At 42.0% G+C, this 12,347-nt stretch overlaps 2 protein-coding genes across 3 annotated transcripts in view; one reads left to right on the plus strand and one right to left on the minus strand.

The window, feature by feature from the left end:
* On the plus strand, positions 1 to 5,103 carry lpar2a (lysophosphatidic acid receptor 2a). The gene is made up of 4 exons (XM_008329622.3): positions 1 to 1,224; positions 2,240 to 2,992; positions 3,529 to 3,791; positions 4,208 to 5,103. The coding sequence occupies exons 2-4, from the start codon at positions 2,248 to 2,250 to the stop codon at positions 4,304 to 4,306; spliced, it is 1,107 nt and encodes a 368-aa protein (XP_008327844.1). The 5' UTR covers positions 1 to 1,224; positions 2,240 to 2,247; the 3' UTR covers positions 4,307 to 5,103.
* Positions 5,005 to 12,347, minus strand: part of pbx4 (pre-B-cell leukemia transcription factor 4) — a 26,268-nt gene continuing 18,925 nt past the window's right edge. For both annotated transcript variants that reach the window (XM_025064700.1, XM_008329623.3), the window contains 6 exons: positions 12,220 to 12,347; positions 11,507 to 11,697; positions 10,977 to 11,112; positions 10,616 to 10,772; positions 9,272 to 9,358; positions 5,005 to 8,362 (listed from right to left, as the gene is read on the minus strand). In XM_025064700.1, the coding sequence (XP_024920468.1) occupies positions 9,315 to 9,358; positions 10,616 to 10,772; positions 10,977 to 11,112; positions 11,507 to 11,697; positions 12,220 to 12,347 (656 nt within the window). In that variant the 3' untranslated portion in view covers positions 5,005 to 8,362; positions 9,272 to 9,314. The remainder of the gene's footprint in view (positions 8,363 to 9,271; positions 9,359 to 10,615; positions 10,773 to 10,976; positions 11,113 to 11,506; positions 11,698 to 12,219) is intronic.

Genomic DNA, 12,347 nt, shown 5'->3' on the forward strand with positions numbered 1-12,347 from the left:
CAATGTAGTTTATGTTACATATTCTCTCCACAAGAGGGAGCTGAAAACGTCCATGGTAGGGCATTTAATTTCTAATCTATAATATCCATATATTCTTGTATTGTATTAAACTGTTCAATTTTATTTTTGTGTGTTTAACAAAAGAGTAAAAACCCACTGCTAAAGAGTTTCTGAAATGTCTGTGCTTATGAAGTACAGTTTCGGCTGCAAAAACGTACAAAGTCCTAAATATTTAGACAAACTTTAAGGTTTTCTTGAAAACTATCCAGGTTCTTAAGATAATACATAGTTGCCCCTTTTCTCCTTTATCATTTAGTAAACGATCGATAAAATTATTCTTTTCACAAGGGCAGTGAAAAAAACCACCAAAATACAATAATATAAAATATACTACAGTATATGTTTCTTTTATTTATTAATCAATTTATAAGTTTATGTCCTAAAATGTCAAAGTGTCAGAGTATGGACAAACGTTAAAAAACGTTTAATACATAGTTCTCCTTTGCCGTATAGTGAGCGGTAGGTGAAGTTACTAATGCTCTCCACAAGAGGGCAGTTAAAACTCAACACTCGGATATCGTAATTCATTCAATGACTTCCTGTAAATACATTCAGCGTAAATTCAGCGTAAGACTGGGAAACAATTCATCGGATTTGGGAATTAACATAATACTTTGTATCATTGTTCGTCGAAAAAACTCGACAATTTCAACGGTGCCTGTTATGTGTTTGAAATATATTCCAATAAAATTCCAAATAAATATTTAAATTTCGTCGTTTTCTTTTAAATAGTAAATAAATACGTCCGATTACTTTTACTTGATTTAATCTGTATGATAGGGTTCATGCAGGGGTGCTTTTTAACAATTGAGTAGATTAACCCGTGACTGCATCTGGTTAACATTTAAACATTTTATATTTATTCAAATGTCTACACGTTATTGTACTTAAAGCCAACGTATATGTTTGTTTTTGTCAACATCCCAGACTTTCAGTGAAGGCATCACCACAACCTGTTGGTCTGGTCCAGCTGATGTGAGCGACAATATTCACCACCGTGGCGGTAGCGTCCACTCGAGGTGGTGCGGCTACAGACAGGGACACAGACGAAAAGACAGACATACGGAGAGTGAGCCGGGTAGAAACTTTAGTTTCACCTTCTGGGAACCAAAAACACCGGTTTTCTGTCACACCTGTCTGAATGGAGGAGCGTCTGAAATATCAGTAAGTTCCCAGAGATTTAAAATAATTTTTCGGTTGGTTCTTGATTATCTGATACATCAATAGTTGAATTTATATATTTTTAATTTACAAATTATTTGTGTTGTGGTGATTCTTTGAGGTATTTTAAGCGTCAGTTCCGTTTACTTGTGTCATTATTGTCTTTTTGCGCAGAGTAACGAATACTGAAACTATGCGCGCTTTTGTGTTTGTACACGTTTTATTTAACACCGAGTGTTTCACTGTCTCGGTTCTTATTTACTTATATTTTCTCCTGACTGTTAGATACGTCTACACCTTAGTCGCAAAGACTCGGTGCACATTATGTCTGAACTGATGGACATTACTTTATCATATCATTATATGCATTACCCTATTTTGGTCCCGGTCATCTGCCAACAGAAGACAACCCGACAAGAACCACATTTAAATAAACCAAACGGTCATCGCCTACACTGGATGGCCAATCAGGAAGGTAAAAGCTAAAAGCTACATCCTCTCATTCTCTCCCTCCCTGGTGGAGACACAGTACCTGTCGAGCATGAAGTATTTTGTGTGTTGTCAAAACGTTCCCAGTATCTGTGCCATCATTACACACCTAGTCCTGTGTGTTGAAATCCACACAATATTTTTTATGTATTTTATAAATATTATTCCCCTTAAATATTGTCATATTATTGCATGTATCCCAAACCCTATAATAAGTGTTGCCTGTTGGACTATGCAAGGCAGGGTCGTCCTCTCCCCTGAGTCAAGCCTAAAGCTGACCGCATACCCTGTGGATCTGACCCGGGGTCTCGAGTGGGGGTGGAGTGGGTGGTCCTGCTGTTTTCTGGGCCCAGCAGGGAACCTTCCGCTTGACCCACAACTGTTGCGTGTCTACTGCCAGTTCTTCAGCTGCATTCTCTCTGCTCTGTGTGTTAAAGCAGTTTATATGATTGGTGATGCATCTCTGAACTAATACAACTATAGTATCTGCTGTTCAATGTCATTTAGAAATTTATTGTTTTGTCTACAGCCAGGATCATGGAGAGCAGTCTGTCAAACACCTGCTACTATGATCACAACGTCACCTTCTTCTACAATTGGGTTGGCAAGAAGATCAGTGTGGCGTGGACGACCCGGGACTTTGTGGTGATTGGACTGGGCCTGACTGTGTGTTTCATCGTCGTCCTGGCCAACCTGATGGTGATGGTTGCCATCTTTATGAACCGTCGCTTTCACTTCCCCATCTATTACCTCCTGGGCAACATGGCTGCAGCTGATCTGTTTGCCGGTGTGGCCTATGTCAACTTGATGTTAAACACGGGCCCCTGGACCAGCATGTTGACAAAGAATCAGTGGTATATCCGCGGGGCCCTGATTGACATCAGCCTGACGGCGTCTGTAGCCAACCTGCTGGCTGTCGCCGTCGAGCGCCACCAGACCATCCTCACCATGCAGCTGCACAGCAAGATGAGTAAGCGTCGGGTTGTGCTGCTGATAGTCTGCATCTGGGCGGTGGGCATCATCATGGGCGTGGTGCCCTCCATGGTGTGGAACTGTGAGTGCCATTTGGAGGATTGCTCCACCGTCGCCCCCCTTTACAGCCGCCGTTTCCTGATCTTCTGGGCAGTTCTGAACCTGCTCACCTTCTTCATCATGGTAGCCATGTACATTCGTATCTTCATCTACGTCAGATACCAGAGCCAGTACACGTCGCAGCACAACTCGGAGATGCAGCACAGCCAGACCATTATCAACCTGATGAAAACTATCTTCATGGTTCTCGGTGAGAAGTCCAGCACACACTCAAAACCACAAAACACCAGCCTGAGCATTCACTTTCATCCACTCTATTTCATGAATGGTTTCATCTGTGTACTCTATCTACCTCAGATCAGTTGACCATGAGTCCATCTCTGTTTATCTGCAGCCACCCACTTCCTTCACAAACCAGTTACACAGCTTAAAGCCTTGTTTGTTTCAGTAGACCAGATCATCGCACTGCGGTGTCTCAGTTTCAGGAGCTCTTAGGAATTTACAGAAATGTTGAAATCACCACCCTCATAAAAACCTTGGTCAGGTGACTCCACTTCTGGCACCTCATAGAGCTGCAGCACTTGACTTCTCCAGAGTAATCAAATACATTAATAGCACCAACTGCAGGGCAGGAAGGGAAGCTCAGTGCTACACTGAATAGTACAGTAAAGAAGAAAATATTGCATTCACCAACTTAAAATTTGGATTTGGCTCCACCTGCTGATTATGTTGTGATTAACCTTTTTTTTTTTTTTAAACTACCCCCCACCCTACCCCCACCCTCAGGTGCTTTTGTAATCTGCTGGACGCCAGGCCTTGTGACTCTCTTACTGGATGGGCTTCTGGGTAAAGAAAGCCACGCCAACGACTACGAGAAGTTCTGTTTAGTCATAGCCGAGTGCAACTCTCTGGTCAATCCCATCATCTATTCCCTCCGGGACAAAGAGATGAGGCAGACGTTCAAGCGGATCCTGTGTTGCCTCTTTCGCAGAGTGGATGATCAGCAGAGGCAGCCCTCACCCATTGAGATTGACTCACCCACACCTAAGGTAACTGAACTGGTTATTGTTAATAATGCAGAAGCTGTGGCAGGTACACACGTTTGTACAAAAGTGTCAAGACCATATTTTCCTCATATTTCATCTTAAACTTACATTAAGAAAACTATAGAAATGTCCACAAAATGTCCGAATCAGAACATCCAGGACAACTAAGTCCACAATCAGAGCCTCACTTAAATTTGTGATCACTGCAGTGTTTTTTTTTTTTTAAATACATTTTCTGTGAGTCACACATGTTCACACTCGTCTCTCAGAGGCACATGTTCATCTCTAATCTAACCCATCAGGCTTAAAGTAAAAGATATGTTTTCTGATACATGGAACAGACAGAAACTAGTAAAAAAAAATGAAACTTGTGAGATAAGTTAGAACGTGATGATTTGTTTTCCCTCTGTTGTCCACAGGAACCTCTAGGGTGTGTCCAGAAGTCTGAACATGAGGCTTTGTGTTTCTCACAAGAAACAAACCATAAAGGAGACAGTTGGACAACTCCGGGGCTTTGATGGCTTTAAGCAAGCATTAAAAAAAAGAAATACGTAATTTTACTTAGCGTGTCAAGAAACGTGTATATAATTTATCACTCGTCCCAAAGCTACCTCTAGTTACTGCCTACCTTTGTACATGCACTGGATGAATACTGTATATAAAGATGCATTCATTAAAAAACAAGAAAGTATTCCTTGTGTTCAGTGAGTACCAGGAAAGGACTGCTAAACCACAGGTACCAGGAACTGAAAGGACATAAAACCCTAACCCAGTGTATGTTTAAGAACTATTAGTTTGGAGCTTCTTTAATTCATTCGTTTTCTATGGCTTAATTATTTTAAACATTGCTAGATGCAGTCCTGGCAGCTGGTGAACCGTGGTGATGTAAACCTTGTGTTGATCAGTGTCCGATTAAACCGATCCCCAATCTGCATTATTGTGGAGCTCAAGCTGAAACGTGTTATTTCCTGCACTAACCCTGTCCTAACTGTACAAGCGAGGGCCAGTGAGTTCCTTGAAAATGGTTCCTGGTACTATGTGGCGAAGACTCGGCTACCGTTTCCACAAGGCTGAGACATTCACATCATCAGATGGTGCCATCTCTCCTTTTTATTACATTTGACTATCACAAGAGCATTTGTGACAAATTATAAAAATTAAACACTCCTAAAATAAAAAGTGATATACTGCAAAAAGAACCGGGGGAAAAAAAAAATCACACTAAATTGTTTTTATTAATTTTCTAATAAGAACACTACAATTTGTCATATTCTTCCTTTTGTTTTACTCTTTCTAGAACAATTCTAAAGTTGAGGTATAAAAGGAGTTCATACAGACTGACGAGTCTGAAAACAGTGGGGGTTATATACAAGAGAAATGGAAAGACAGAGGTAGAGAGAGGGGTAAATACAAGGGAAAGAAGGGAGATACAAAGATACTAATAAAAACAAAGAAATCATAAAGGTTTAGGAGAACGATTGGTGCTGTGAATCAGGCAGTTACAGCCTCCAATAAAAGGTTATGTCGACAAGTCAGACCTGAATAGATCTGCACTTTAATTTTCTTGCTCTGCCTTGAACTTTCATACACACAGAGACACAGACACACCACAGTGTTTTCACAGCTGTGGCTGTTTTTTTACTGTAACCTTGAGTTTTCAGCCGAGCAACAGAAGCAGAGCCTTTTGACTGGAGCAGAGTGCAGACCATACACTTCAGTGTCATTTCAATGCTCTCTTCCTGTTCCTGGAAACTGAACCAGAAACACAACTGAGCCGATACATAAACTAAACTTTCCTCAGCTCAGACCCCAACACATTCGTATTAGATTTAAAGTCCTGCAAAGTTTGAATCCTCCCAATTTGCCAGACTACGTTGCCCTGGCTTCCCTTTCAGCGTACTCAAATTTCAGGTTACACCAATACTGGTGAATATTGACACCACAGTAGCTCCGTCAGCTACATTCATCTGTTCGCAGCACCAAACGTTCTGCCTGTAATCCTTAACATTGCCACTTGGTTATGTAACAAAATACCTAAATAATATTCAAAGTTGATACAGAGTTATTGTGAATCCGTGACACAAAGGCCAAAGAAAGTTTATAAAAGGAAAAAAAAATACTGAAACATTACAAACTGTACAGTGACATCCATTACAACAGGTAGAAAAAGGAAGGGGAGGGGCATGACAATTTGGTGTGGCGACAAGGTTATTTATAAGATACAGTCTTATGAACTGCAACGAAAAAACCAATAATCAAATATGGGATATGAACATATAACCAGCTTACAAGCTCAAGTTTTGTTCTGTAACACATGGTTCAACAAAGTCTTGACTGACACTTAAATATTCATAAGGCTTTACCTTACTATCAAAATGCTTCGTTATTCACATAGGTTTGAATGTATAAAATAGTTCCAAAGAATAAAAAGAAAAAACCTGCGCCCTCCCCCCAAAACACTGCAGGTTTGTCTCCTTTTACTTCACCCGGTGCTGCCTCGTTTTTGGTAACAGAGGAGAGAGGAGCCCTTTCCCAATTGGGCATAGACTTTCAACGTAAGAGTGATTTTAGTCAGACGATTAGCAGGTGGGTAAAGTTGAGAACGTGCCTGATTCTCATAACATCGGCTTAGAGGACTGAGAGGACAAGTCTCACTTTACCCACCCTCCCGTAAAACCCCCGCAACAAAACCTCCCATTAAAAATGAAATCATATTGAGGCATGTCAAAAGCACAGAGACACAGATAGAAATAAAACTCCCATCTTCTCCTCAAACTACAAAGATGGCTGTGCACCACCTTCAGAAGAAGGAGACAGAGAGAGACAGAGAGAGACAGAGAGTGTGAGAGAGAGAGAGAGAGAGTGTTATTAAAATTATTACATTGCTGAATGTGGTATTTTTTGGTTTTGGTACAACAGAAGGTTGTAGTGTGTTACCTCAGGCTGGGCTCAAGATGGAAATGTTTACAAATGGGGAGATGTCGTCAGTGGGACCCCACCTGGTGTGTCATTGGCTGGTGGAAGCACCCAGTTTATATAATGCTCACAAAGGTCAAATGGCACCAGCCGGTATGACCCCAAAAAGAGAGACTGTACACACACCCACACAGAGATACACACATTATATTAACACATGATGCACTTCTTCCTTTTTGGTCTGACTGTGATAATTATACCCTTTATTTTTTTTTTTTGTTATTAAAACAAAGGTAAAAAACCTGGAAGGTTAAATGAAAAACAATATCACGCCTAAAAGTCTTACATGCATGGAAGACAGTCACATTTCTAAAATCATGTCACATTTGTCCCAATAACACATTAATGCCCCCACAATCTTTCCACCCATCACCTAATGTCATTTTGATGCTTTATTGAGCTAATTTTTTTGGTGGTGGCTGGTGCATTCTTGGTGAAACAGCATTAGAAAATAGCCTACAATCAAAAAACTAATGGACAGAAAGCAAGAAGTAAAGTCTACAAGCCATCTACCAACACCCTCTATTGGTTAGCAACATATAGGGCTATTAGTTACATCCACACTCACATTTTCCCTCCTTTAACCCTCCGTTCACTGACCCTATTATCAACTGTCCCTGCCCGGTGGAGATCACTGCTAACCTTCACTAACATTTTACAGGAAGAGACGCCCACAACAAGGATGCTAACGTTTGTGCTCGACACTTAAAATGCCAGCGAATAACTGAAGTTTGTCGAAGGTTGTCGGGGCGTGCGTCACGTTAAGGGGCGGGGTGCGGAGGGGTGGGGGGGTTGCATGCACTTTTGTACATGTCTTCATTCACTTTGAAATATCCCACCGAAAACAGCCGCCCACCAATAATGACTGGTAGATACAACAGCGTAGCATTTGGAGCTGGCAGAGGGCGATCGCAGGGGAGCAGAAGTGTTGACAACCACTGGGGGCAGCACTTTGGTACGAGCGTGGAGAGCAGAGCTCTCTGGTGAACTGTATCCACAGTTTGGCTGTCGGCGCCAAGGCCTCCAGAGATACAGGCAATCACACAAAGTTCTCCAAAGCAAAGGGGTTGAGTGCAGAAGTCAACAGCACATGGAAAAGCTGTGTGTGTGTGTGTGTGTGTGTGTGAAGTTAACGTGCATATACACATAATGTACAGACATCGTGATCATCTACACAGCTGTGTCAGTGGTTCTCAAAAAGTCCTTGGTGGTTTGAGGGTGTTTTCCTTATGCGTCAGTATCAGTACGTTTCCTCCCCCCTCTTATTTGGAGATATGGAGCTTTGAGCATTGAAATGGAACTGGGGAGGTGAAGGGAGTGAATTCCTCCTGACTGTTCAGCTGTCCTGTGTTCCAGCACAGTGTGTGTTCCTGAAATGAAAACAGCTACATGTAGCTGATAAGTTGAGAGAGGGGGGAGGGGTATTGAAGGACGGGGGACAGAAGAAGATGTTAGTCAGAGCAGTCCACAGTGGGAAAGAAGCGATGGCAGGGGGATCAGCCAAAAGATCAGTTGGACGTGTCTGATTGGACGCTGCTGGGAGGACCAGGAGGGGAGGTGACTGAGCGGGAGTCGATGGTGTCCGGCCAGCTGTTAGCCTGCAAATACAAGGATAAGTGTATTTGGGATAAAAGGCTTGCTGTCCTGGGCTGTGGCTAACAAAAACACCACAGCTTTCCATGAAGATAGCTGTAATTTTCTGGAGTAAAGGAATTTGTCTATCAAAACATTCAGTAACGTAATCTTAACTTACAAAACCCATGACAACTTTTTTAAAATCTATTTTTATACAGATGTTGACTTGTCACCCTATCATAAAATAAATCAAATGGCTTCAATCAACAGTTTGCATCAAAAGAGTTCCTCCCCTGAGTGTTTTTTCATGCATTGGTATTATACTAAAAATGGAGCCAAACTGCTGGAGTAAACAAAGCATTTTCAATTCATCAAAGTCTTATCTAGTCATTGAATCCCGCTCCAGAGTCATACGTGGTATAAGGGCCTATCCATGTGTGTATCTCACACTGAGTTGACATTCCTTGTTGTTTTAATAGGGGGCCTGTGTGATGCCATAAAGGGGAAGGGTGATTTTTCATGACAGCTTTTATGATTTAACCTCCACATTACTGAGTTATTTACATGACAGCTGAGAACTGGGCAGTCTTAACAGGTTGATAACAGCATATAAATCAACAGATCAGGCCTCAGTGGTGGAGCTGTCGCATGTTGTTCAGCTTAAAGAAATTGAAAATGAACACTCAGATCCCAGGAATAAAAACCAGTTGGGAAAGTGCTGGGGGTTTTCTCACCCAGCTCTGAAGTCTGTGGAGTAGAGTGAAAACAGTTGCCTTGATCTATTGAGGTTATCACTGACTGTCATCGGCCCAAGGTAATACATTCCTGTTCTTGAACAGTTGCCCCAAAAAACGTATTTAAAAGACACAAACATAGACGGGAAGAGTAAAAATAATGTCGACTCTCCACCAGAAAAATACTTGAATACTCACATCCAGTTGATGAGGGGTGTAGAGGCCACTACCTGACAGCTCCTCATAGCCGCCCGTCAGGTGTGTAGCACGGTGCAGGGTATCCACCTGTCAACAGATGAAGACGACAACCTCAGATGACGTTGCTACACCAGCCTACAACCTAAACTGTTTCAATCCAAGTACCTTTTTTATGAACTAGACAAATACAAGCTGAGACGAGAGGAGTGAAAGCATCCGCAAACCTCTGCTGTACAGTATGTTCCAGAACCTGTGAATCACTCATAATCGCTCTGCTGAGTACTCCCCCATCTAGTCAGTTAAGGCAAACATCACCGCTATAAAATTATACTCCTCTACTTCATGATGTCCTATTTAATCCACTTATGCTCTGAGATAAAGAACAAAGACGAAAACAGAGCCTATTAAATTTCTGGATGACTTTCTACTCAGCAGCAGAGTTTTGTGGATTCTCCCAGGAAACATAAAAACATTTCATCTTTTCAGGATACTGTAACAACCACATGGGAAGTTCAACGTAAAAGTGTTTCTGGCTACACAGGTGATCTGGGTAAAAATGGACATTTGGGATTGAACAAGGTTTAAATAGGAAACAGATCAAACACAGGATGATGTTGTGGAACAAAGGAGGGGATGGAGACCAATCCTGAAACTGGGCACAGGGTCTTTAAATGATTGTGACTGTGATCTTCACAAATATACAGTAGCTACATGTAGCTATAATAAGCAATAATACAAGAGGGTCTTTATTTAAGTAATGCCTCTTAAGAACAGCACTGTATGGAGCAACGATGGTAAGTCCACAGCGCTGAGTGAGGAAAAAATGGGGGGAGGCTGTCAAAGGAAGGAGTCGGGATTGAGGAGGGGTCTACGTCAACAGGATCTACGCAGTCGGTGGGTTTCCAAGGATTTTAGGTGACTAGATCGCCTGCATTGAGGTCAGCCCTGCGGCTGTCCTCAGTGCATACCTGTGGCTGCAGAGAGGGGGCGATGTTGAGAACCTCCCCGTTGAGCGAATGAAGGCCGAGGTACGTGTCGCCTGTTTGAGACAAGCTGAATGACCCTGGTGACCCTGTAGGCAATATGTGTACTATATGTGTATATATAGATGGTAGTACAGTGCAGTACCATGGGTTCAACAGGTCACAACTGGTCATGGACATTAATTAGCAGCATTTCATTTTCATAACCACAATAGATGTTGGTTTCTTTGGCCGATTGTTTGATTACATCAACATGACTCATTCATGTGTTAATACTGCTTTACGTGTAAAAATTCTCAATTTTCACAACAGTGAAAGAAGCTTGTTTGAAGCTGGTGTCAGTGAAGAGAAGTTTCGTTACCTGAGTTTGGCGTTGCTGGGGAGTTAGCCTGGCTTGCCTGTGCTGACACATTGGCAGCATCCACTGCGGTTTTCACTGCGTAGAGGTTGGCTTCCTCCTGGAACTTACCAATGTTCTTCTTGTAGCGTATTCTCTTGTTGCCAAACCAGTTAGAGACCTGGGAAACGGAGGAATGTCAAATACATTCCAACTCAGCTTTTCACCCTTTTCACTCAAATTTGTTGATCTCATTCAGCAAATCTACAGTTGGTAATCACATCTCAGCAGATAAATATATCTGTGCCAAAGTCTCTGAGTCTAACTTAAATAAAGGTGTGTATTTATTTTTACCTTTCTTGATGATAGTGTGATAGAAAATTACCTGTGACACGGTGATCCCACACTTTTTGGCCAGTTCCTCCTTGGCTTCCTCACTGGGGTAAGGGTTAGACAGATGGGAGTAGAAATACTCATTCAGCACCTCTGTGGCTTGCTTGTTGAAGTTGCGCCTCTTGCGTCTGAAACAAAACAAACAAAAAAAGATGATAAGTGTTTGAAACATAATTACCAAGACAACCTGCAAACAAACCAGCGAGACCTATAATGCACAAACTGGCCCACTTTTTAAAGGTATTTTGCAACAATAGTTCTTCTAGCTTCAGCTGATGGTTTAAGAAAATAATAAATACAGTTGAAAGGAAAAATAAACTTTTAAGACTTTAACAAGTTATGCATAACTTTCACAAAACCTGAGTTTACACTTTAGGGTACTATTACCTGAGACCCACAAGGTGTGTGTGGGCATATACCATTATCATTCCTAACTGACATTAGACAAAAGATCTCACAGAGACACTGAAGATTTGCATTCACTCACTAGACCATACCAGCTAGACACACACATAGACCGACCTGGCATCAAGGAAGCGTGAGCGTAGGATCATGACGGCCTCACAGGTGCTCTGTTTGAGCTGCATCTGAATGGAGCTGAACTTGCGGTGGATGATGGCCACCATGCGCTCAATCTCCTTGGGAGAGATGGGCCGTGTGCGGGACTGCTCCCTCAGCAGGTTCATTACATGGTTGGTGAACTCACTGCAGGCCTGCACCATAGAAAGGGGAGGGGTTGATAAAAATAAAAAAAACAGTCCAAACACAGATACAATTCCACATTATGGCTTATGATGAGCCCTGTCCAGTAAGTAAAAACGTAAGATTTATCAAGTAGCTCTGATTCTCAAAGGGGGGTCTGGGGTCACATATGGTATGGGTGTAGAGAATGTAAAGTCAATTGATCTATTATTTATTTTATATATCCCTGTGTAACAATTCATTTTATTTATTTCCAGAGCATAATTTAAACAGAAAGTAGTGAGAGAACATTGGAGTCTGACTGACTGCCACCTCAGAGTCTTTGTCAGAATGACAGCTGCAAACTCTCAGTTGCCTGAGGCAGGTGTGGGCCAACACTTTAGTTACTTTTGCTCATTCCGTACCACAGCAGCTTATAATACCTTAACTTAACATTAAATTGGAACACTGCTTATTAGTGTTACATATTTACTAGCAGAAAAAAATATTAATGGAAGTAAATATTCAAGCGTTTACGTCTTGGTAGCACACACCTGCTCATACTTCTCCAATTCAGAATGATAAATCTGGCGGATCTGGGCCAGTTTGGCTCTGTAGTCAGAGTGCTCTATGCTGCTGTCGGTTGGTGAGCCCCCTGCTGCCGCTGCGGCTGCCGCCGCCG

Source organism: Cynoglossus semilaevis, chromosome 17 (assembly GCF_000523025.1).
Source record: "Cynoglossus semilaevis isolate Cse_v1.0 chromosome 17, Cse_v1.0, whole genome shotgun sequence".
NCBI classification, from domain to species: domain Eukaryota; kingdom Metazoa; phylum Chordata; class Actinopteri; order Pleuronectiformes; family Cynoglossidae; genus Cynoglossus; species Cynoglossus semilaevis.

Excerpts from the sequence above, each read along its gene's own strand:
- lpar2a (XM_008329622.3), top strand. The coding sequence starts at position 2,248 with ATGGAGAGCAGTCTGTCAAACACCTGCTACTATGATCACAACGTCACC. Across the intron at positions 2,993-3,528 it reads AACTATCTTCATGGTTCTCG|GTGCTTTTGTAATCTGCTGG; the intron begins GTGAGAAGTCCA and ends CCCCACCCTCAG. Across the intron at positions 3,792-4,207 it reads TTGACTCACCCACACCTAAG|GAACCTCTAGGGTGTGTCCA; the intron begins GTAACTGAACTG and ends TGTTGTCCACAG.